The sequence below is a fragment of the Pongo abelii genome, chromosome 3 (assembly GCF_028885655.2).
Source record: "Pongo abelii isolate AG06213 chromosome 3, NHGRI_mPonAbe1-v2.0_pri, whole genome shotgun sequence".
In the NCBI taxonomy this organism is placed as follows: domain Eukaryota; kingdom Metazoa; phylum Chordata; class Mammalia; order Primates; family Hominidae; genus Pongo; species Pongo abelii.
The window spans coordinates 91,540,710-91,567,670 of record NC_071988.2 but is presented as its reverse complement, the minus strand read 5'-3'; the positions used below and the strand labels follow the sequence as shown (position 1 = coordinate 91,567,670).

The window sequence follows — 26,961 nt, the reverse complement described above, 5'->3', positions numbered from 1 at the left end:
ACCACTGCTGTTAAAGGCGATAGATACTGGAGTTTTAATGTGTCTATACATATGTATCAGAACTGACATATATATATTTTATATATATATGTTTTATATATATATAGTAAGAGTTGGTTTATTTGAGAAGAAGCTTATTTGGGAAGAAGGAATTTAAAGAATGGAGAAAGGAGGCAGTTGAAATAAATTCTTTGTCTTAATTTTGGAAATAACAGAAATCTAGTGGTGGGAGATAATTAGGAAGTAGAATCCTTCTAGTTTCTTATTTTCAGTTTCATATTTATTTCCCAGGTGTGTAATTTTAAAGATACTGTACACATGCGTTTGAGCTACTTAAAATGTTAAATATATAGAAATTACTTAATACATTTTTCTGAAGCTAATAATGAATATCTGGACTGCTTAATGGATAATAAATTCTCCAGTATATGTTGTGTTCTGTAAGTATGTGGTGTCATCCCATTATCTAAACCAGGTAGATAAATTCAATGTACACTTCCTACCGAAGATGGGAGGTAGTACACAATCTATTTTAAATTTATGGCAAAAGGATGCAGTAAATTACACAATTTTATGTATAAAATGAAGGCAGGTACTGAGAAATTTACTCATATGAAATAAAATCTATTCAGTTGAGAGGAAATTACCATATGCTAGAAGATGTTATGCTTTATTTTCTAATAGCCATAATTTGTTGAATCCTTACCATGTCCTAGACTATGTGCTAATCACTTTATGTAGATTAGCTCTCCTCATGCTCACAACAACCCCTTGCAATTTATGTTATTATTATCAGATCACTGATTAGATAATAAATTAGAGAGGAGTCATGTAACTTGCTCAAATTCACTAAAATAGCTGAGAAAGGAATTGACCTTAAATTTGCCATATTTGAGAGCTTGAATTTTTCCCTTCATTACGCTATTTTGTCTCTCAAATCCAATTATTTGAACCACTGAAGTAATTAATATATTTTTAATAGTAGCACTCATTGATGCTTGAATGCAACTCATCAGTAATACATGAAATCTATTTAGGGAGTAGCAAACAGAATTTAGAGGATGGATAGAGCAGAATAGAAGTAAATATCAGATTGCATTATATATAAGTACTTTTCAGGATATATTTTATGGTTATACATGTGGGTGTACTGGGTTATTATGTAAAATATATGTTTTCTGTCAGCTGCAGTGAATAAAATGTGAGTCTTTCGTTATAGGGTAGTTTAGTGATTGTATGTAGCATTGAAGTCAGGTAGCCTAAGCTGAAATGTCAACTCCCCTCCTATTAGCTGTGTTTTATATGACCAGCTATTTAATCCGATTATGTCTCAACACTGTCACTTACAAAATAAGATAGTAATAATTCTACTTCTTGATATTGTTCTGAGGATTAAATAAATAGGACATAGAAAATTGTGACCCATGTTATTAGTAAGTGTTAGCCTTTCGGTGGGAATGTCTTTCTTCCATCATGCAATTTTTAAAATATTCTGGGTATGATGAAGCTCTAGGAAAGGGGTAAAACATATTCAAATTTAAAAGGTGACTTAAAAGCTTTTGGTAGTGAATGGGGAATTAAGTTGGAATTGATCTTAAACTACCTAGTTTTCTTTGCCTCTGTCTTTGTCGATGACAAGTTGACAATGAGAACTCTTGTCTCCTTTGTTAGTATGCTGATTATAGACAGTTCTGTTTCTGTACCCTTCCATGACTCAGGAAATCCTTTAAGTTAATATCTAATACTTCCTGAATTGTTACCTTCTCTAGTAACATGCTCATTTTGTGAAAAAGATGAACAACTTCTTTTTTTGGTTGGTGTTGTAAATTGTTTTGATGCCCAGTATATTTTCAGCCAAGTGTTTTAAGTACAAGGTTTGATTTGTTGTTGTAATGGATCATTGGATATGAAGGACTTAAGAATGAACAGTGTCAAAATTAAAATAATTTCTGCATGACTCATAGTCAACAAAGGATTAGTTTCCAAAGCAGGTGGCAGCACATTTCTTTTGAAAATAAAAACTGTTATTCAAGAGAAATTTTAATTAACACCTGGCTTTAAAAGATCTTGACTAGATATTTTCTGGAACAATACTTAAAGCTAACAGTTGCCTTTTGTTAAGGAAATTCAAGTTGCTGGTGTAGTCTCACTGCTGTTGGTGAATAAAATTATTTATCATGACATCTTTCTGAACAAGAAACTGATTTCACAGCAAAAGAATGTGATTATGAGCTCATGCATATGAAGTTCATTCTTCTTACCACATACCCCATCACAGAGAATCATCTAATCTAATAAAACAGTGTAATGGCCTACTGAAGACTTTATGATACCAGTTGAGAGTATATACCCTGCAAGAATGAGGTTCTGTTTTATAGGATGCAGTACATGCTTTCAATCAGTGACCAACATATGCATTCAGCTTTCCCAGGGCCAGAATTCATGGGAACAGAAATTAAGGCTCTTCTTATTATTACAACTAATAGCCCACTCACAGAATCTTTGCTTTCTGTCTTTGTAACTTTGAGTTATGCTAGTTTGGAGGTCTTGGTTCATAAAAGAGGAATTAGGACATTTTGATCTCCTCATGTCACTGAACAAAAATAAATAAGAGTTACTCTACTGGTTAGCAGGATTGTTCCTGATTACCGAGGGGGAAATTGGGTTGCTGCTTAAAAAAGAGGAACACAGAGGAATTCAGGAGATTCTCTGTGACACCATTTAGTATATTCATGTCCAAAGGTGAAAATTAAGGGGAAACTATTACAACCAATAAAATGTATAACCACTTGAGGATTCAGATACTTCAGGAATGAAAGTTTGGGTCAAGCATTTGGAAAGGAACCTTGGTCAGTGTTGAACTCTGTTGTTTTTCCAACATGTACAAAAGCAGCATCATTAAATCTTCTCAGAGACTCCAGGACCAACCTTCCAGCATTCCTCCCTACTGGACTAGGTCTTAGACAAAAAGGACCATTCCTGTATACCTAGAGAGACCAACACAAGTCAAGAAGTTCTACTTTTTCATAGGTTTGCTTTTCATACTGTGGGACCTCTCCTGCAAGCTTCTAAATTTCAATAATTTTAAACTTTACCCGTCTTTCCTCAGCCCTAGGAGTCTTAGCTTCTTTCTGCAGCTGCTACCTCCATGAGGTACCTCAGGTGTTCTCGTTTTGCCTTTGCAGTTACCCTGTTAACAATTCTTGCTGCCTAGTTAATGATACTTGATATTAAATTCTTTTAAAAATAATTGGCATTATTGCTGCCTCCTGACAGCACCATAACTGATGCAGTGACTGACGGCTGCAACACCCACTAGTCTCCACTAGTAGCAATAGTCTTGGGCTCAGGATGATGTCCAAACTCACTAGACAAAAGATTCATCACATACCAAGTTTATTTAGTGTTTACTTAGAAAGTATACAGAACAGGTAATAATATAGCACACTTGACAATAGCTTGCTGGAGAATTGGTAAACTTTAGGCACAGCTTCCTGTGTCCCAGCCATTCTGAACCTGGGATGTATATGGTCATGAGAAAGAAGTTTGAGTGTGATTGGAAAACCTCAGTTCAGAGAAACTTTAATGATAGATTGATTGCACGGAAATCTGGTGTATTTGATGAGTCATGACTGGCTCTGCTAGAGGCTCGGAGTACAGGGATATTTCTATGGGAATACTATGGCCAGTCTAAGCTACAGCAATATGCCACTTGTAAATGTGATCTGTTACTCCCTCAAAGTCAGAGTACTGAAAACAAAAGCTAAAATTTCATAGTTGGCAATATTTCTTCTTCACCTCCTTAGGCAACATATGCTCCTTTGAGGCCAATTCCATTCAGCTCTACACTCTGACTTCTGCTCATGTGATCACCTCTGCTCATTTCATTTGTCAGTTTTAATGCTATTTGCTTGAAGTCACGCTGGGTGACTTAAATTATCTTTTCTTTTGTTTTATTTCAACTTTCATTTCGGGTTCATGGGGTACATATGCAAGTTTGTTACCTGGGTATATTGCATGATGCTGAGGGTGGAGTGAAAATGATCCCAGCATCCAGGTACTAAGCATAATACCCAACAGGTAGCTTTTCAGCCCTCACCTCCTCGCACTCCCTCTCCCCTCTAGTAGTTCCCAGTGTCTGTTGTTCCCATCTTTATGTCCATTGTACTCAAATTAACTCCCATTTATAAGTGAGAACATGCAATACTTGGTTTTCTGTTCCTGTATTAATTTGCTTACGATAATGGCCTGCAGCTGCATGTATGTTGCACAAAGGACATGATTTTGTTCTTTTTTATGGCTGTGTAGTATTCTATATGTTTATATGTAGCACATTTTCCTTATCCAATCCACTGGTGATGCACATTTAGGTTGATTCCATGTCTTTGCTATTGTGAATTGTGCTACAGTGAACATACAGGTGCATGTCTTTCTGGTAGAATGATTTATTTTCCTGTGGGTATGTACATAGTCATGATAGTTCTGTTATTAGCTCTTTGAGGAATCACCATACTGCTTTTCATAATTGTTGAAATAATTTACACTCCCACCAACAGTGTATAAGTGTTTCCATTTCTCTGCAACCTCGCCAGCATCTGTTATTTTTTTGAGTTTTTAATAATAGCCATTCTTACTGGTGTGAGTGTCTCATTGTGGTTTTGATTTGCATTTCTCTGATGATGAGTGATGTGGAACGTTTTTTCATATGTTTTTGGTCACTTGTATGTCTTCTTTTGAGAAGTGTCTGCTCATGTCTTTTGCCTATTTTTTTAATGGGGTTATTTGTTTTTCTTGCTCAATTGTTTAAGCTCCTCATAGATTTTGGATATTAAATCTTTATCAGATGCGTAGTTTGAGAATATTTTCTCCCATTCTACAAGTTGTTCGTTTACTTTGTTGTTAGTTTCTGTTGCTGTGCAGAGGCTTTTTAGATTAATTAGGTCCCACCTGTCAACTTTTGTTTTTGTTGCAATTGCTTTTAAGGACTTAGTCATAAATTCTTTGCCAAGGCAAATGTCCAGAATGATATTTCCTAAACTTTTTTCTAGCATTCTTATAGTTTTAGTATTTATTCTTAAATTTAAGTCTTTAATCCATCTTGAGTTAATTTTTGTATATGGTAAAACGTAGGGGTCCAGTTTCATTCTTCTTCACGTGGCTAGCCAGTTATGCCAGCATCATTTATTGATTAGGGACTCCCTTCCTTGTTGCTTGCTTTTGTTGACTTTGTGAAAGATCACATGGTTGTAGATGTGTGGCTTTATTTCTGGGTTCTCCATTCTCTTCTATTGGTCTATGTGTCTGTTTCCACTGGATGTCCCATCCAATCCCTAGCTTCTCTCATCTTGCATCTTCTAATCTCCAGTGACTTTTCTCTATTTCAGCTACTCACTGCTGCAGTCACACATTGGATTGCTATTACACTAACATTTCCTATTTCTAAATCGCTCATTCACACATCTCACTCCAGAATGACAACTGCCTCTCCTTCAAGTTTACAAGTTTAACTATTCCCACTGGAAACACCAGTTAATTGACCTCATGACTGTCTCCTGATCCATCAGCTCTCTTTAACCTTTCTCTCTTTATTCAGCATAGAGTCAATGGTAGATCATTAAAGTGACATTCTTTCTCATCCCTAAATAAGTATTTAACATTTTTATTATTATGAATAACAGTTAAGAAATACATTGAACAACATGTCCCAGTATGCATAAAGGTGAATGTATTTGTCAGAATAAGGGGTATGAAGTACAGTGCACTCTGTTGTTCCATTCCATTCTATTAATCTCATTCCATCTAATCCTATGTTATTTAATTTCATTCAGTTATATTTCATCAAAACTATTTCATATCTGGGGTGGAGAATAAATTCCCTGATATGGCTTCATTTGGCCATATCAAAGCAGAGGGAGTGTTTCAGCAATTTGTTTCTTTTCTTATCTGCCATCTGCAAACTTAAGAATTTCTGTTAGTTACTGTTTCTTTAACTCTTTGGGGCACTGTGTTAGGGTTCTCTAGAGGGACAGAACTAAAGGAATATATATATGTAGATATATATATGCGTGTATATATATATGTATGGAAGTTTATTAAGTATTAACTCACAGGATCACAAAGTCCCATAATAGGCCATCTGCAGGCTGAGGAGCAAGGAGAGCCAGTCTGAATTCCAAACTGAAGAACTTGGAGTCTACTGTTTGAGGGCAGGAAGCATCCAGCACAGGAGAAAGATGTAGGCTGGTAGGCTAGGCCAGTCTCTCTTTTTACATTTTTTCTGCCTGCTTATATTCTAGCCATGCTGGCAGCTGATTAGATTGTGCCCACCCAGATTAAGGGCGGGTCTGCCTTTCCCACCCTACTGACTCAAATGTTAATCTCCTTTGGTGACATCCTCACAGACACACCCAGGATCAATACTTTGTATCCTTCAATCCAATCAAGTTGACAGTATTAACCATCACAGGCACAGTTTCAGAAGTAACTCCTATTTCTTTCTTTTTTCCTTTTATTGGCTGAAATTCAGCACATGGCCATGCGTAATTGCAAGGAAGGCTAAGAAATGTAGTCTACCTGTAGGTCCAGAAAGAATAGAGAAATGGATATTCCTTTGAAATTATGAGATTTGTGCTATAATCGCCATTTCTATGATAGTTAAACTATTTTTTCACTTTAGGAATACTCTAAGAGATTTGATATTTCTTCAAAGTGATTCTAGAATAAATATTTTCTTAAGGGTTCAAATGATCTATGTTCACTCATTTAGGTGACATAACTGGGGGAAAAATGTTGGCTCTGATGACAACAGTGGAGACTTCATATTGGTGCTCAATTCTTTATTTTCACCTCATTGGTATAAATATTATGTTTGCGTGGGTTTTTTCTACAATTTCTTTCTAAGATTATTTCTCCCCAAAGCTCAGCACTTTTGGAATTTTTCATTCTCATCCAAAAATGGAAGCGATTTTATGTAAATGTCTCTTGGAAGTAGTGTTGGAATTCATATTTTGGGTAGTAGAAACAGTAGTTACGAGGGTAGTGGTGTCTTTTGTGGTGGTGGTGGCACCTGCTGCAGTTGTTCATATTTGGGGTGCAGGAGTAGGGAGGGTAGGATCAGTTGGAGAATTTACAGGGGAAAATGGAGGTCCAGGTGGATAGGGTCTTGGTTGGGAAGGAGGCTGTGGATAACCTGGGGCATCAGGATGGAGTGGTGGACCTTAGGGTTGAGGAGGGAGTGGTGGAAATATCCCTGGACCATAGGGTGCAGGAGGAGGTGGTGGGATTCTCCCTGGACCATAGGGTGGAGGAGGAGGTGGTGGAACAAATCCTGGGCCAAAAGGTGGAGGAGGAGCCAGCGGTCCAGATGGATATGGTCCCCTGGGGCCTCTTTGACTCTCACCAGGCTGTGGAAATAAGAAGTAAATAATTTCAAATCAGATATTTCACAGTTAAATATAAGGGTGAATGCTTTCTATGGTAAGCAGAACTCTGAGATGGCCCCAAGATTTCTACTACCTGCTGGCACATGCTGGCCTGACCTTATCAGGTGAGCCCTTTTAAAAAAGGTTCTACAGTGTCAGAGACAGAAGAAATCAGAGAGATCTGAAGCTGCAGTAAATGTTTTTCTCTGGGCTTTGAATCAAGATGCCGTGTTGTGGGGAGGGCCATGTGGAGGTACGTGGTAGACTGGCTGTAGGAGCTGAGAGCAGCCGCTGGCTCATAAGCAGCAGGAAAGTAGGGGCTTCAGTCCGGTAACCAAGGGACTGAATCCTGCCAACAACCATACAAGCTTAAAAAAGGACACTGAGCTGCAGAAAAAGAAATACAGCAGTGGACACACCTTTTCAGCCTTGTGAGACTCTGAGCAGAGAAGCCAACTAAGCCAAGTTTAGAGTTGTGGCCAAAGAAACTGAGATAATAATGAGTTTTTAATGCTACTAATTGGTGGTAGTTTGTTATGCAGCAATAGAAAACCATTACATTATATCTAAGTCACATAGTCTGAAAGTCTATTATCAAAGAAAAAAAGTTTCTCTTTTGCTTTCTGAATACCGAGGCTCTCAATGAAAGCAGGGATAGTATTGACTAAAAAAAATATACAATGAGCAAAAATCTTATCCTTTGCCTATAGTCGAATCTATCATTTAAATAAATTGTAAGTGGAAATAAATGCCCTGCCAGGATGAGAAAAATGTCTTATTATGTCTAATTCAAGAGTTCAGGGCTGTTCAGACTTTGAACACTAATAAATTGTGAAAGACATCATGAGCACTACGTTGTGCAATGAGCTAATGTAGGAGCTGTGGTGGGGAGCCAGGGTTACAAACAGATCTATGAATCTACAGGCTGAGGAGTTACAATACAAGGCAGGATAAATATGATCTAAAGGGAAGTGAAATGAGTGGAATGAGTCTCTGGGGTTTCATGTGAGGGTTTGAGTTCTGCTTCTGGCACATAGAGGTTGGGTGAGTGTGGAATCCTTTTTGAGTCTCTTTTTTCTCATCAGAAAAATGACGTTAATAAAAGGACCCACCTCCTGTTGTTATTGTCAGATTTTTGTTGTGAAATATTACCTGTAAAATGCTTAGAGCGATGATTGGCTCAAGTATGGTTTACATAGAGCACAATTTTTAGAAATAAAAATAGCTGAGGCTGGGCATGGTGGCTCATGCCTGTAATCCCAGCACTTTGGGAGGCTGAGGCAGGTGGATTGCTTGAGGCCAGCAGTTCAAGGCCAACTTGGACAATGTAGCAAGATTCTGTCTCTATTTAAAAAAAAAAAAAATAGCTGAAAAATAGTGCAAGGAACAAATACATTAAGGAGTTAAAGCGATCAGTTCTGGATAGGAAAATGATGAAGGATTGTTCTAGTGAGAAGAACTCATTTGAAAAGAGGCTTAAAGAATATAAAATAAGGAGAGAACATGCCAAACAGAAGGAAAATACCCAAATGCTCTGGGGTAAGAATGAAGTTCCACTCTACTGACGGCAAGAAGTCCAGGTTGCTTGGAGCAGATGGTTTATATAGGACACAAAACTACATTCACTTCTTGTGGTTCTCAGTCCCTTCACCTATTTGTCTGGTATTACCCTTGTTAAATCTAAACTTTAGTATTACGGTAAAGCATCTCTCTCCTGGATTCCTAATTCCAGGTTCTTAACAATGGTAGAGGATGTCACAAGCACTGTACCATCAGAAAGTTAGTGTCCTTCAGTGCTGCCTGAAATCCTTTTTTGAGTGTCTTATCTTAGATTATCTCTTCCCTCTTCCCCAGAGGCCTGTAATTTTCCAAGTTGATGCCAGTTTTATCAACATTCTCCACCTCATCCTGAGCTCTCATTTACCGCCACCAAACTGGCTTTTCTCCTGCTTCACCAAGATATTTCAGGCAATTAGAAATGAACTTCCCTGATTTACTGGCCACACAACCATGGAGTAATTGATAGCTAGGAATTTTCTGTTTCTTTGCAAGTGTCTTCTCAGGGACCTGGCTCTGTCAGTCTTCCCTTTACTTCCTGTAACTATAATATTGGAATTTGTTTTCTGAGGAAAATGAGCCAGTTAAATGGCAGGAATTATAAACTGGATAATTTTCTTCAGAAAACAACTATCATTTATGTTCCACTCACCCTTCTCCCTCACAATCCTATTGGCTTTGCATCTCCCTTCCTGAATTCTAAATCTAACCACTTGTTATCATTTCTCTTACTTCCACTTTAACCTAAGTCATTTGCTTTTACCCAAATTACTGTAATGACACCTTGATTTGACTGCTTGATTCTACTCTTACCCTTTCACCTAAAATATACAGAAAGTTTAAATAGATCATTTGCAAAATAAATATCAAGTTATATTATTTCCCTGCTTATAAAATGTTCAGTTTCAACCACTGGTACCCTTGTTGTTGACTTTCTTGTCACCTCTTTCCTTCAAAGAGAAACTTTGAAACTTTGAAAGGGTGTTCTAGATTTGCCAATGCCACTTCTCAATTCCCATTTGCTCTTCAACCTGGCTTCTGTCTTTAACGTGCCAGTAAAAGTTTTTTTAGGATCACTAATACGACAAATGAAAAATGCCAAGGCACTTCTGTAGAACTGGCCTCATGTTTGTCTTCTGTAGCTAATGACATTCTGTGGTATTATGGAGGGCTTTTGACCCAAGTGCTGCCAAACCAAAGACTAGTCAGGATGTATGGAAGCTCAGGACTTGATTTTTAATTGTCAAGAAAACAAATCCTTAGTGTGGGAAAATACTCCATTCACTTTTATTGTTGAAACAATTAAAAAATTAGCTGAAAGTACCCTTGCCTCCTAAAGATATCCTGATATTGATCTTAATATTAAGTAATGAAAAATCTTCATAGTAAATATACCCAATCACATTGATTAGCCCCCTTTCCACAACTGGCTAAAGGTAATGAACTCAGAAAAATGATGAAAATACTATTTTAAGAAGAAACAGTACGCTCTCGAAGGGCTATAATTGACACTATTCTCCTACATTACTTTATTTAGGAACAGTCCATCTAAGACTTGGATACTTTGAACCTAAATTTATTTGTATTTTAATGGGACTAATAGTAGTCAGACTTGCTTTATTTGTGTGTGTGTGTGTGTGTGTGTGTACATATACACACACACGTAAAGGACATGCTACCCTTCATATTTCCAACATTCAATAATTATTAATCATCATGAATCTCATATAATTAAATTGGGGAAAGGTTTATTTCTATTTAAACTGCTTATGTTATCAGAAAACTATCTTTTTCTTTTTTCTTTTTTTGAGATAGAGTCTCACTCTGTCACCCAGGCTGGAGTGCAGTGGCACAATCTTGGCTCACTGCAACGTCCACCTCCCGGGTTCAAGCAATTCTCCTCTGCCTCAGCCTCTGGAGTAGATGGAATTACAGGTGCATGCCACCGTGCCTGGCTAATTTTTGTAATTTTAGTAGAGACAGCGTTTCACCATGTTGGCAAGCTGGCCTTGAACCCCTAACCTCAAGTTACCACCTGCTTCAGCCTCCCAAAGTTCTGGGATTGCAGGCGTGAGCCACTGTGCCCGGCCCAGAAAGTTATCTTTTTCAAATTAATCTTATAAAAAAATTTTTATATAATAAAAGCCTGATACTTTGAAATTATAAATGTTTTTCTTTTGTATTCTGAGGGAATAAAAATATTGAAAATCAGCTTTATAATCAAGCCATTAAGATATTACCTTTAAAATATATCAATATATTTTATTGGTTTATTAAAAATTAGGTCAACATATAATGCTCTCAGTAATTTAGCCAAGGTCAGACTACCTCAGTAACATGAGAATTTCCTGCTTTTGTTCCTTTTTGAAAGTAGATGAGGTCGGGCGCGGTGGTTCACGCCTGTAATCCCAGCACTTTGGGAGGCCGTGGCGGGAGGATCACCAGGTCAGGAAATTGAGACCATCCTGGCTAACACGGTGAAACCCCGTCTCTACTAAAAATACAAAAAAATTAGCCAGCCGTGGTGGCGGGCACCTGTAGTCCCAGCTACTCTGGAGGCTGAGACAGGAGAATGGCGTGAACCTGGGTGGCGGAGATTGCAGTGAGCCGAGATCGTGCCACTGCACTTCTAGCCTGGGCGACAGAGCGAGAGTCCGTTTCAAAAAAAAAAAAAAAAAAAAAAGTAGATGAAAGAGGAATTATTTTATGTTTCATGTTTCAGAATGATGTAATTTTATGTTGCTTGATTTGTGGAAGTCATAATCTAAAAAAACAGCTTTCATATTTTTCAATTTGATATAGATTTTATAGTACTTTGGTGGAAATTACTCTGGAATTAATATTCTCTTTCTGTCACTGGAATTAATCTAACACTACTTTGAAATCGAGTATGATTCTACTACTTTGAAATACGTGTGTTTTAAAAACATTTTTGTAATTTTGTATGATATTTAGTATCTCATTTGTCTTTAACCTGGTTTTGTATACAAAGTAGTTGTTTATATATAAATGCTTAGCATTCTGTCAAAATTTACCATGCAAAGATACTTGTAGATCCTTGGTAGAACGCATATTTCCAGGTCCCATTATCTGATACTCTTATTGAGGCTTGGATGAGGTCTTTACTATATTTTTAATAAGTGAGTTAGGTGACTCTGGTGTAAATGATCCATAAACTACATGCTGGGAAAACGGTTTTATTTTGATTATCTGTTTTTATAGAGTTTTACCTACTGTGTAACTGACTAGAGTATGGGAACTTAACATTTATCCATATCTGTTTAATGCAGTCTGATATCACAGACTTGAGCTGTCCAGTATGGCAGCCATCAGACATGTGTGGTTATTTAAATTAGATTTTAAATTTAAATTTAAGCCCTAAACAGTGTTTCATCGATGGTTAATAGTTACTAATATATAAGAAAAGGTAACATCATTAATGTAAAAAGAAATCTGAAGTAATGGTTAATGAGAAAGTATACAGATGTGTGATTGTGATTAATGATACTTACTGTGAAACATGCTGCAAAAGCCCAAAGGCTCAATATCCAAGTCAGTGATTTCATCCTTTCGGTTGCCTCTGAAAGTAAGCACAATAGGTGATCAGTATGATTTTGTTTTATTAAAAAGTACTATTTAAAATGTCTTAACAGTTGGATATAATGTAATACAAATATCCTACTATAGCATTTTTAGGGAATTTGCCTAACATTATTTTGAATTCAGTATTACTGTGGGGCAATATTAGTAGGCTTATAAAATATAACTTCAAAATAGTGGAAGTAGTTTTTATTTTTGACTTGTAAACTGATCCTGGGGATAATGCCAAAGAATTGTTCATACATTGCTCTGAGCAATAGAAGCTTTTATAATTAAGGTTTTCCCTTAGAAGTAACTACTTTAAAATGTATACTTATTTACATTTGAACATTTTGATATTTTAAAAATAGTAGGTACATTATAGATTTCTATAGATGGGTTTGAGATATTAACATTTTAACTAGATCTTATGTTACAAATTTTATTGCTTGGAACAGCTTAAAAATAAGGAAAAAAAAAAAGGAATCACCCTGTTGGGTATAGTCTAAAAGAAGAGTCACATAATATATTTCCTAGTTTTAACAACATTCTATTACATTAATTTAGTCTGTGATGAGTGGTCTCAAAGTCCTTCCAAAAATCCATATATCAGAGACCAAGGCAAGAACATGGAGATGTCCAGGTATTCTACTCTCAATTGGGTCAAATTTTACAATATATTTCAAGTACATGATAGCTTGAGTTCTGGGAAAGCAACTCCATACGCCATGGTGCAAATTGGCTTCCTGTTAGTCAACTCTGCACATAGGTTGAGTGTGTGGTCTGAGCAATGCAAGTCTTGAAAGAATCCTATGGACAAAATTTCACTGGATATTCAATTATATATATGTAGGTGTGGCTATTCCTTTAACTATTACTTTTCCTATATCCATTCTTAAAAGAAGTTTGAAAAACAAAAGAAAAACCAATAATAAAAATATTCTGTAGAGCAATTCTCTCTTTTAGAGTACACCTGAGAGTATTCTATCCTTATGAAGTTTCAAGAACTTTAAGGTACATCAGGAGGAAAAGTCAATTGTGTACTTGGATGGACTGATTGGCCCAAATGCCCAACATGAATATTTTACTCTGACCTGTAAAAACCAGAATTTTTCAAAATTTAATGCATTTGACTTACAATTTCATGTAAGCTACTTATGTTTTTGCTGATAATGAATGTTCTATGAAAAGCCCATAAAATTTTATCATTGAAAATATTATCTTTGAGAAAAATTTCAATATTCAGAATAAAAATATTCAGTTTATATTTCCAAGTACCTACCTTTGTGTGAGGATCCGTCTTACAGTTGATTAATCTGCTGGTCAAAATGACTCTTGCCAGTTGAAAGACGACAAATAAAGGTGAAAAGGGACAAGAAATCTTAGCTCTTATATATTGTAATGGATTTCTGTTGGCAATAAGAGAAAGGCTATTCGGAAATAAAATAACTTCCGAGTTGATGCTCTTCAAAGATAGGAAAGTTGTTCTTGCCAATTTGGCAGTCTTTTTCTGGATTTTTTTTCATTCCTGAAAAGCATTGACCTGTTCAACATTTGCTGTTTCCTGAGGAAACGGATACAACAAATCATAATATCCTATCACCTCAGAAAAACAATCTGGGGCCTGTGGTGCACCATTTACTCTTTATTTCAAAGGAAAAGCTAGCACAAGCTTTTTCTATTCCAAGTGACTTAATGGGCCATCTTTTGTTATTTGCTAGTCTCATCATATTTTCTATTTTATTTCAAAGGCCTACATATGTGCGAAATACAAATATTTTTAAACTGAATTCTAACATGATCAGGAGAACCTATGGGAACAAAAATGATAACTAAAATTAAAAGTGCCTAATTAAATAAATGTTGCTAAATACCACACACACACACATGCACACAGGTACGATGCATGGCCAGTAATGTAAAGAATATCTAAAATTTCGCTTGACTGTTTTGATCACTGTGCTATATGTTGTGGGTTTTATGTTTCTATTTTTTGGTTGAAATAATGAAATTGTATTATTGTTTTGTGCTTGAAAGTTTGTATATATCTTATCCTATGTATGGTTTTTCACAGTTGTCTTCATTGAGTAGATGTTTCTGAAGGATGATGAAAATGAATGCTGCTATTAAGATTTGGATCTAAGTTTCAAAAAAGCAGGGAAGAAAAATCTAGTGGTGGAAGAGGGATAATAGTCAGAAGGTTCATGCAGTTTCTCAGTCTTAACTATATTTCATTTCTTTGTGATTATCTTAAGTTAGTAGACTATTTACAAGACCTTATATATGCATTTTTTGGGAAGTTCCCTTTGCCAATGAAGAACTAAATGAGAACAACTGTGTTTTAAAAATCATATGGTCCTTGCCATTATTAACTTGAGATATTTAATTAAATAAAAATATAATGACATGCAAAATTTTTGATTATGGCAAAATTATACGGATATTTTGACTTTGAAGTGGATGTCTAATGGAAAATTACAGCCTTGTCTTTTTGATAAATCTAGGCTTTCAGCATAATTTTTCCTAAGCTAGACGATCCTATAATCTGTAGTTTTGATACATTATTATTTAATAATAACAGCTATTACTTATTAAACCTTTAGCATATTCCACGTGGCAGGATAAAATGAGTTCTATTGTTATCTCTATTGTACACGTAGATGACATAGATGCTAACTAGCTAAGTGGGGCTTGACCTAAGTCTTCCCACTGAGTGAAGACCTAAGTCTCCCTACTGAGGCCTGAGTGAGTTTTTAACCAGCATTCCATGTTGCTCCCCAAATCTTAATAATCACCATACACTTAACTAACTTTATGTTACAGTACACTGTAGAGATGAATCAAATGAACTTAATAGTCAGGTAATTCTACTTCAAAGCCAAATACCAACAATTCTTTGCTGGGTTATATGAGACAAGCTATTTTATCTCATTGTGTCTCAATTTCTTCATTTGAAAAATGTGTATATTTATAATTTTTAGGTCATGAAATTTACAACCAACCTTCCTTTCTCCCCTCCCCTCCCCTCCCTCCTTCCCTCCTTCCCTCCTTCCTTCCTTCCCTCCCTCCCTGCCTCCTACATTTATTGAATATCTGCTGGGTATAAGACATAGTGCAAGTTGCTGAATTTACAGCATATCTAAGGGCTTAGTGTTTTAAAAATCCTTTATGAGGTGGGATAGCAATAAAGAAGCTGCACTTCCAGAGTTGATGTTAGTTTTGAATGACTGTTTTTAATTTCATTTACTTTGTTGGAGTTTCACTGCCTTTAAAAAATTCTGATGACTTAATTAAGTGTAATACAGTATATTCCTGGTTTGCTAATCTTAGCCCTTAATATGTTGCTGAATGATTACATGCCCCAACATCAGTGAAGATGGTTCTATTCCTAATTAACATAGAAATTTCCACTTCTTTCTTTGATGATAATTCAGTTTGTCAAAAGCTGAATGTCTCTTCTTTCTTGTTTTGATGCCAACATATTCATCAGCCAAATCAAAGTGTGATCTACATTGTAATGGATCATTGGCTCTGAGGGATTTAGGATGAACGCTGGCAAAACCGAAAGACAATTTCTGAGTGGTTTGTGACCAGAAAGAATCTGAGGAACACGAATAAATGGAAGCACATATCTGTTAAGAAACAGGAACAGTCACTCAAATTAATCTTTAATTAACTTATGGCTTTAGAAGATCCTGACTCAATACTTACTAGAACAATATATAAAAGAGCTAATGTCTCTGGTCACAGGAAATTAAAAAAGTGACAGTAGAGAAAAATTGTTGTTAGTGCAGAGATTTACATGACAGATGGAAAATATTTTCTTAATAGAGGTAGATTAGCAGAATTAAATTCAGTCATGCAGCAACATATTTGAAGTCTGATTTCCTGTTGTATTATACTCATTTCCACTGAAATATAGCAATCATCATAGTTTCTTTGGACCTATGAAAAGTATGTGCTTCTTCTTGATTATCCAGAAGGAAGTGATATTGTTTCTGGGATAATGCCACCTGAAATACTTATCATGCTTTAGAACTTACAGATTACCTTGAAAATTTCTGTGGAAATATTGTTGTGTAGGATATCAATAATGCCATTGAGCTCTGAGAGAAAATGTGTTCTCTTGGATTGAAGTCTAGCATGATGAAATGTAATTAACAATAGAACTTGTAGACTGAAGAAAAGTTAATGTATCTAACTTGTGCAGCATGGATGCTGCAAGAAACCCACATCACATAGGTCTGTAAACTTTCTGGAAGTTGACAACAAATTTGCCCTGAGCTTCCAAGTAGCCAAAGTTGAAAAAGAAAGAAATCAGGTAAAACATTGATGATGTCCATAAAATATAATAATGGTAATTTCTTGAGAAAAGTAGCTCTGCTTTCCACTGAGAGTCATGGGAAAATTTCCCAATTTTTTAAGCAGGAGGTCTATTTTTCTATAGTAAATGCCAAATTGGTCTTTGTAGTATAACCTGGATGTCCCCAGACTGTGAATGTAAACAAAGATACAATTGCCCTTTAATCAGAATTGTGCTAGATTGATAACTTCAATCAAGTAACAACATAAATTCAGTTCCCCTTTCAAAATCTTTTTGGGGAATATTCCTGGATTCATCTTAATTCTAAAAATATATTTTCTTTGCTGTAATATTATTTTTACCAAAACAAATCTAGTCATACACGTTTTCTCTGTAAATGACATCAAGTACTTTAAAAATTTTAAACCATTAGTGTAATACATTTATTGTAGAGTAAATCATGCTATATTTATTTTCCCATTGAATATTCAAGATAACTGCAAGACATAGGAAGATGTTAATGTCTTATTTATTTATTTATTTATTTATTTATTTATTTTTGAGAAGAAGTCTCATTCTGTCACCCAGGCTGGAGTGCAGTGGCATGATCTTGGCTCACTGCAACATCTGCCTTCAAGGTTCAAGCTATTCTTCTGCCTCAGCCTCCTGAGCTGCTGGGATTACAGTCACGAGCCACCATGCCTGGCCTATTTTTGTATTTTTTTTTTTTAGTAGAGATGGGGTTTCACCATGTTGGCCAGGCTTGAACTCCTGACCTTCAGTGATCCGCCCACCTCACCCTCCCAAAGTGCTGGGATTACAGGCATAAGCCACTGTGCCTGGCCAATGTCTTAGTGTTTTAAATGAAGAAAGAACATCAGAGAGGGGCAGAAGTAGTACTAAGATCATGTTGGGCTTGTTTAATAAAGTTATTACTAAAATTTATATATAGTCTGTTGGTAAGAATTTGTTACTTAAAAATGATGAGGGACTCTAAAAATGAAATCTATTGAAAATAATGAAGGACTAAAAATGTTTAAAAAATGAAGGATGCACATATTCTAACCTAAAAGTTAGTACAAATACCTTAAATTACAGCTTTATATTTTGGAGTAAAACAGTGTATTGTTCCCTGAAATGGAAATGAAAAGACCTCAGTTCCAGAATTGACTTTGGTAAAACAAATGACTTATTTTACAATGAACTGTGATTTCAGGTGTTTTAAACTTTTGATGTTTGACAAACATTCCAAAATCAAATTATAAATTATGCCTTTTTCTGACCTAATTAATCTTTTAAGATATCAGGTTCCCTAAAGTCCAAAAATGACATAATTTTGTTTATTTGGTATAAAAATTATACAAGAAATGTCATGTGCTTCCATGTGAAGAGAGTCCAACAAACAGGCCTTGTGTGAGCAACAGGGCTGTTTATTTCACCTGGGTGCAGGCGGACTGAGTCCGAAAAGAGAGTCAGCAAAGGGTGATGGGATTATCATTAGTTCTTTTTTTTTTTAATTATTATTATACTTTAAGTTTTAGGGTACATGTGCATAACATGCAGGTTTGTTACATATGTATACATGTGCCATGTTGGTGTGCTGCACCCATTAACTTGTCATTTAGCATTAGGTATATCTCCTAATGCTATCCTTCCCCGCTCCCCCCACCCCACAACAGTCCCCAGTGTGTGATGTTCCCCTTCCTGTGTCTGTGTTCTCATTGTTCAATTCCCACCTGTGAGTGAGAACATGAGGTGTGTGGTTTTTTGTCCTTGTGATAGTTTGCTGAGAATGATGGTTTCCAGCTTCATCCATGTCCCTACAAAGGACATGAACTCATCATTTTTTATGACTGCATAGTATTCCATGGTGTATATGTGCCACATTTTCTTAATCCAGTCTATCATTGTTGGACAGTTGGCTTGGCTCCAAGTCTTTGCTATTGCGAATAGTGCTGCAATAAACATACGTGTGCATATGTCTTTATAGCAGCATGATTTATAATCGTTTGGGTATATAACAAGTAATGGGATGGCTGGGTCAAATGGTATTTCTAGTTCTAGATCCCTGAGGAATCACCACACTGACTTCCACAATGGTTGAACTAGTTTACAGTCCCACCAACAGTGTAAAAGTGTTCCTATTTCTCCACATCCTCTCCAGCACCTGTTCTTTCCTGACTTTTTAATGATTGCCATTCTAACTGGTGTGAGATGGTATCTCATTGTGGTTTTGATTTGCATTTCTCTGATGGCCAGTGATGATGAGCATTTTTTCATGTGTTTTTTGGCTGCATAAATGTCTTCTTTTGAGAAGTGTCTGTTCATGTCCTTCACCCACTTTTTGATGGGGTTGTTTGTTTTTTTCTTGTAAATTTGTTTGAGTTCATTGTAGATTCTGAATATTAGCCCTTGCTCAGATGAGTAGATTGCAAAACTTTTCTCCCATTCTGTAGGTTGCCTGTTGACTCTGATGGTAGTTTCTTTTGCTGTGCAGAAGCTCTTTAGTTTAATTAGATCCCATTTGTCAATTTTGGCTTTTGTTGCCATTGCTTTTGATGTTTTAGACATGAAGTCCTTGCCCATGCCTATGTCCTGAATGATATTGCCTAGGTTTTCTTCTAGGGTTTTATGGTTTTAGGTCTAATATGTAAGTCTTTAATCCATCTTGAATTAATTTTTGTATAAGGTGTAAGGAAGGGATCCAGTTTCAGCTTTCTACATATGGCTAGCCAGTTTTCCCAGCACCATTTATTAAATAGGGAATCCTTTCCCCATTGCTTGTTTTTCTCAGGTTTGTCAAAGATCAGATAGTTGTAGATATGCAGCATTATTTCTAAGGCCTCTGTTCCATTCCATTGGTCTATATCTCTTTTTTGGTACCAGTACCATGCTGTTTTTGGTTACTGTAGCCTTGTAGTATAGTTTGAAGTCAAGTAGCGTGATGCCTCTAGCTTTGTTCTTTTGGCTTAGGACTGACTTGGCGATGCGGGCTCTTTTTTGGTTCCATATGAACTTTAAAGTACTTTTTTCCAATTCTGTGAAGAAAGTCATTGGTAGCTTGATGGGGATGGCATTGAATCTATAAATGACCTTGGGCAGTATGGTCATTTTCACGGTATTGAGTCTTTCTACCCATGAGCATGGAATGTTCTTCCATTTGTTTGTATCCTCTTTTATTTCATTGAGCAGTGGTTTGTAGTTCTCCTTGAAGAGGTCCTTCACATCCCTTGTAAGTTGGATTCCTAGGTATTTTATTCTCTTTGAAGCAATTGTGAATGGGAGTTCACTCATGATTTGGCTCTCTGTCTGTTATTGGTGTATAAGAATGCTTGTGATTTTTGCACATTGATTTTGTATCCTGAGACTGCTGAAGTTGCTTATCAGCTGAAGGAGATTTTGGGCTGAGATGATGGGGTTTTCTAGATATACAATCATGTCATCTGCAAACAGGGACAATTTGACTTCCTCTTTTCCTATTTGAATGCCCTTTATTTCCTTCTCCTGCCTGATTTCCCTGGCCAGAACTTCCAACGCTATGTTGAATAGGAGTGGTGAGTGAGGGCATCCCTGTCTTGTGCCAGTTGTCAAAGGGAATGCTTCCAGTTTTTGTCCATTCATTATGATATTGGCTGTGGGTATGTCATAGATAGCTCTTATTATTTTGAGATACGTCCCATCAATACCTAATTTATTGAGAGTTTTTAGCATGAAGGGTTGTTGAATTTTGTCAAAGGCCTTTTCTGCATCTATTGAGATAATCATGTGGTTTTTGTCTTTGGTTCTGTTTATATGCCAGATTACGTTTATTGATTTTCATATGTTGAACCAGCCTTGCATCCCAGGGATGAAGCACACTTGATCGTGGTGGATAAGCTTTTTGATGTGCTGCTGGATTTGGTTTGCCAGTATTTTATTGAGGATTTTTGCATCAATGTTCATCAAGGATATTGGTCTAAAATCGTCTTTTTTTGTTGTGTCTCTGCCAGGCTTTGGTATCAGGATGATGCTGGCCTCATAAAATGAGTTAGGGAGGATTCCCTCTTTTTCTATTGATTGGAATAGTTTCAGAAGGAATGGTAACAGCTCCTCCTTGTACCTCTGGTAGAATTCGGCTGTGAATCCATCTGGTCCTGGACTTTTTTTGGTTGGTAATCTATTAATTATTGCCTCAATTTCAGAGCCTGTTATTGGTCTATTCAGAGATTCAACTTCTTCCTGGTTTAGTCTTGGGAGGGTGTGTGTGTCGAGGAATTTATCCATTTCTTCTAGATTTTCTAGTTTATTTGTTTAGAGCTGTTTATAATATTCTCTGATGGTAGTTTGTATTTCTGTGGGATTGGTGGTGATATCCCCTTTATCATTTTTTATTGTGTCTGTTTGATTCTTCTCTCTTTTCTTCTTTATTAGTCTTGCTAGCAGTCTATCAATTTTGTTGATCTTTTCAAAAAACCAGCTCCTGGATTCATTGATTTTTTGAATTTTTTTTTGTGTCTCTATTTCCTTCAGTTTTGCTCTGATCTTAGTTATTTCTTGCCTTCTGCTAGCTTTTGAATGTGTTTGCTCTTGCTTCTCTAGTTTTTTTAATTGTGATGTTAGGATGTCAATTTTAGATCTTTCCTGCTTTCTCTTGTGGTCATTTAGTGCTATAAATTTCCCTCTACACACTGCTTTGAATGTGTCCCAGAGATTCTGGTATGTTGTGTCTTTGTTCTCATTGGCTTCAAAGAACATCTTTAAATAAATGTGGTATACCACATAAACGGAATTAAAAACAAAAATCCCATGATCATCTCAGTAGAGGCAGAAAAAGCATTCAACAAAATCCAGCATCCCTTTATGATTAAAACTCTCGGCAAAATTGGCATACACGGGACATAGCTCAGTGTAATAAAAGCCATGTGTGACACACCCACAGCGAACATAATACTGAATGGGGAAAAGTTGAAAGCATTTCTTCTGAGAACTGGAACAAAACAAGGATGCCCAATCTCACCCCTCCTCTTGAACACAGTATTGGAAGCCCTAGCCAGAGCAGTCAGACAAAAGAAAGAAATAAAGGGCATCCAAATTGGTAAAGAGGAAGTCAAACTATCACTGTTTGCTGAAGATATGATTGTTTACCTTAAAAACCCTAAGGACTCCTCCAGAAAGCTCCTAGAATTTTTAAAATAATTCAGCAAAGTTTCTGGATACAAGGTTAATGTACACGAATCAGTAGCTCTTCTATATACCAACAGCAACCAAGTGGAGAATCAAATCAAGAATTCAACCTTTTTTACAATAGCTGCCAAAAAAAACCAAAAACAAACAAAGAAAAAACCTTAGGAATATGTCTAACCAAGCAGCCAAAAGACCTCTACAAGGAAAACTACAAAACACTTCTGAAAGAAACTATAGGTGACACAAACAAATGGAAACTCATCCCATGCTCAGGGATGGGTAGAATTAATATTGCAAAATGACCATACTGCCAAAAGCAATCTACAAATTCAGCACAATCTGCATCAAAATACCACCATCGTTCTTCACAAAATTAGAAAACAGAATTCTAAAATTCATATGGAACTAAAAAAGAGCCCGCATAGCCAAAGTAAGACTAACCAAAAAGAACAAATCTGGAGGCATCACACTACCTAATTTCAAACTATACTATAAGGCCATAGTCACCAAAACAGCATGGTACTGGTATAAAAATAGGCACATATACCAAGGGAACAGAATAGAGAACCCAGAAATAAACCCAAATACTTATAGCCAACTGATCTTCAACAAAGCAAACAAAAACATAAAGTGGGAAAAGGACACCCTTTTCAACAAATGATGCTAGCCACATGTAGGAGAATGAAACTGGATCCTCATCTCTCACCTTATACAAAAATCAACTCAAGATGGATTAAGGACTTAAATTTAAAACCTGAAACTATAAAGATTCTAGAAGATTACATTGGAAAAACCCTTCTAGACATTGGCTTAGGCAAGGATTTCATGACCAAGAACCCAAAACCAAATGCAATTAAAAAAAAGATAAATAGTTGGAACTTAATTAAACTAAAGAGTTTTGCATAGCAAAAGGAACAGTCAGCAGAGCAAACAGACAACCCACAGACTGGGAGAAAATCTTCCCAATCTATACATCTGACAAAGGACTAATATCCAGAATCTACGATGAACTCAAACAAATCAGTAAGAAAAAAACAATCCCATCAAAAAGAGGGCAAAGGACATGAATAGATAATTCTCAAAAGAAAGTATTCAAATGGCCAGCGAACATATGAAAAAATGCTCAACATCACTAATGCTTAGGGAAATGCAAATCAAAACCATAATGTGCTACCACCTTACTCCTGCAAGAATGGCCATAATCAAAAAATTAAAAAACAGTAGATGTTGGCATAGACGTGGTGAACAGGCAACACTTCTACACTGCTGGTGGGAATGTAAACGAGTACAACCACTATGGAAAACAGTGTGGAGATTCCTTAAATAACTAAAAGTAGAACTACTGTTTGATCCAGCAATCCCACTACTGGGTATCTACCCAGAGGAAAAGGAGTCATTATATGAAAAATAAACTTGCACACGCATGTTTATAGCAGCACAATTCACAATTTCAAAATCATGGAACCAACACAAATGCCCATCAATCAATGAGTAGATAAAGAAACTCTAGTATATTTATATGATAGAATACTACTCAGCCATAAAAAGGAATGAATTAACAGCATTTGCAGCGACCTGGATGAGATTGGAGAGTATTATTCTAAGTGAGGTAACTCAGGAATGAAAACCCAAACATCGTGTATTCTCATTGATATGTGGGAACTAAGCTGTGAAGATGCAAAGGCATAAGAATGATACAATGGACTTTGGGGGCTTGAGGGGAAGGATGGGAGGGGGCAAGCGATAAAAGACTGCAAATAGAGTTCAGTGTATACTGCTCGGGTGATGGGTGCACCAAAATCTCACAAATCACCACTAAAGAACTTACTCATGTAACCAAACACCACCTGTACCCCAATAACTTATGGACAAATTTTTAAAAAATTAAAAAAAAAAAAGAAAAGGTTTAGTGGGTGGATTTTGAGATTAGCAGTGATTTGTGGAAGGAAAGGGGAGGTCCAGAAAGTCATTGGGCATATACAGTTATCTCTTCATGCCTCCTCATGAGTCCCATGTGCAAATTTGTGGGGAGTTACTATGCAACACGCAGTGGAAACTCAGGTTGTGACCTCAGCAAGCTCGTTCTGTGTAAACTCCATTTGGGCATATTGGTTCCAGCCGATTTCTGCCAGTTCTATTTCGTAAACAGAGGGAGCTTCAGTGTTTCAGCAACTTGTTTCTTTTCTCATCTACCATCCAGCAAACTCAAGAATTTCTGTTAGTTACTGGTTTCTTTAACTCTTTGGGGCACAGTTTCAGAAGTAACTCCTATTACGTTCTTCTCTCCTTTCATTGGCTGAAATTCAGCACATGGCGATGCCTAATTGCAAGGAAGGCTGAGAAATGTAGTCTGGCTGTATGTCCAGAAAGAATAGGGAAATAGATACCCCTTTGAAATTACAGAGTTTTGGCTAAAATTGACATTTCTATATAGTTAAACTACTTTTCTCAGTTTAGGAATACTCAAATAGATTTGATATTTCTTCAAAGTGATCCTTTAGAATAAATATTTCCTTAACAGTTCACTTGATCTATATTCATACAGAATTTTCTGGATATTTGCAGGTTTCTTAAGCCCAATATTTAATGATATGATGCTTCATCTGCAACTTGAGATTCTTGGGTGCATAGGAGACATTCTGAAGCAACATCCTTCTTGGTATTGCTACATGCATAGTATTTGTAATTGGCAGTGATGGATGACAACACGGTAGAACATAGCCCTCAGAAGGCTGCCATTATGACATAAACATTACAAAGCAGTGCTATCAGTAAATGAAATAAGAAGTACAAAATAGGAAGGTAGGTGAGATCATTTTTTATCCTTGTGAATTACTCAGCAAGGTCCTGTGTACTTAGCTGACATGTGATGGTAGAGTGAGAGGAATGGGTATACACGATGTTTTCTTTACATTGTTATTTGATCCTGGTTCAAGGTGTAATTTCATTTTTATTTGCAAAATATCTGAGTCTCTAATTTGCATATTTATAAAAACAAGTGATCTATACTTTTGCTGTTGGATTGCTCATGGTGTAGAGGAGATGGGGTGGATAAAATAGGATACTGCAGTAAATGACAGAAATATGTAGTGTGTCCAGACAGGCTGCCAGAGCAGAAAGGATTAATGAACAATTTGAGGGTAGTGATTGTGTGTGTTTAACTTTATATGCAAAATTGACTGTAAAGTTCTGATATTTAGTTGATAGCGCATACAAATTGAATGAAGGATTAGAATGGACTTGAAAAAATTGTTTAGCAGTTTTGCAAAGGGACTTAGAAAAGCAGCAGAAAGATGTTGGTACAGGAACTGTGTTTGCCAAACACTGTAAGATGAGGTGATTTTTGATGGAGCTTTCTTGTAAGGGGAAAATTTGGGGCAGTATATGTGCTTACAACGAGATGGGAGAAATACTACCTTTGCTGGTTAAAATGGCTGCAAGTAATGAGGTGAGGTGGTGGTTATAGATGTGTATGTATGTGCATATTTAATTAAAAGTACCTAGAGAGGACATTTGGGAGAGAAACAAATTCCAGATAATGGTTCTGCATGGCCTCCAAACTCTCAGTTTCAAACATTAAATCCTCAGCTACCCTATTTGTATTTTTTTTTTGCTTACTTTAATAATTCACCCCTTCCAATAAACCTGCTATCTATTGACCTTTTACAACTAATCCTTGTTTCCTGATCTCTCATGTTAGTCAGAGGTTGAAGGTGCTTCAGGCATGCATTTGCTTTATTTTAAATGGATTCAGCTCTCATGGTTGTGATATTTACACATGACCTATGTGAAACTTGTGATGCATTCCAAGAGAAATGCAGACACTTAGAATTATGCATTATTTAATAAATAATTTTTTTCCGGCTGGTTATAGATTGGTGCTCCTTTGTATCCTCTTTTTGGTGATATTATAGTTTTAATTATGTACATTTTTCATGAATTTCAAGACACCTTTGAGAAGTAGGTTTGTCTAAAGATGGAATGATAATCACATATTTCTTTCTTTGCAGTCACCAAAACTGTTAAAGCAAAAATATAGGTATTTCAGCATTTACCAATCAAATAATGTCAAGGTGAACTTGAATAGATAAAGGTTTTTCATAAAGTTGACAGAAAAAACATAACATTCTCCCCGTTGATATTCTTTAAGCTCCATGAGGGTAAAGATTTTAGTTTTGATCACTTATTTATTTTGGGTAACTATAACAGTTTATGGCACATGGAGGTCAGTAAATAATGTTAAACAAACTAAGAAAACATTGAAATAGAGGCTTTTTAAGCTCTGGGTGCTTTTGTTAAGACCCTCTCATCCTGAGAGAATAATCCTGAGAAAGAAGATGTAATTAAAATGTATTACCCACTTTTCTCTAAGAGGCCATCAGGACTAATCTTGTGTCTTACACTTCTTTATCTTTTTCCTCTAAGATTTCATGTCTCTAAGATCATCCACCTGTATTCAGACTGTCATCCTCAGAGGGCTGTATAATCTCTTTCTTCCTCCATCTACAAACATCAACTCTGCTCTCTCAAACTCATGAAAATTCATCAGCAGGAGCCTCTATATTCTTAGTTTCTTCTCTGTGTGTTTGCAGTAGTATATTGCAAAACTCAAACCTTGTCTGTATCTCAAGTACACTATGTGTACTAGAGTACTTGGTGGAGGTGGTTGTGTTTTCTCCATACTCTGTTCTGCAGGACTTGGGAGCAAAAGTATAGATCACTTATCTTTATAAATATGCAAATTAGAGGCTCAGATATTTTGCAAATAAAAATAAAATTATACCTTGAATGAGGGTGAAATAACAATATTAAGAAGACTCATACATACTCATTCTTCTCACCCCATCACCACGTATCAGCTAAGTACACAGGACCTTGTTGAGTAATTCATAGCAACTTGTTTCTGTTTAGGTACTCCTTATTTCATTTACTAGTAGC

The 26,961-nt window shown here is 36.2% G+C and overlaps 1 protein-coding gene across 1 annotated transcript; it reads right to left on the bottom strand.

The window, feature by feature from the left end:
- Window positions 1–6,833: 6,833 nt before the first annotated feature.
- On the bottom strand, window positions 6,834–26,941 carry LOC100456112 (submaxillary gland androgen-regulated protein 3B). Its single transcript, XM_054553616.2, is given in 3 exon segments — window positions 6,834–7,403; window positions 12,491–12,558; window positions 26,852–26,941. Coding segments are annotated over 3 exon segments (396 nt in total). The 5' UTR covers window positions 26,856–26,941; the 3' UTR covers window positions 6,834–7,079.
- Between the last annotated feature and the right edge of the window lie 20 nt (window positions 26,942–26,961).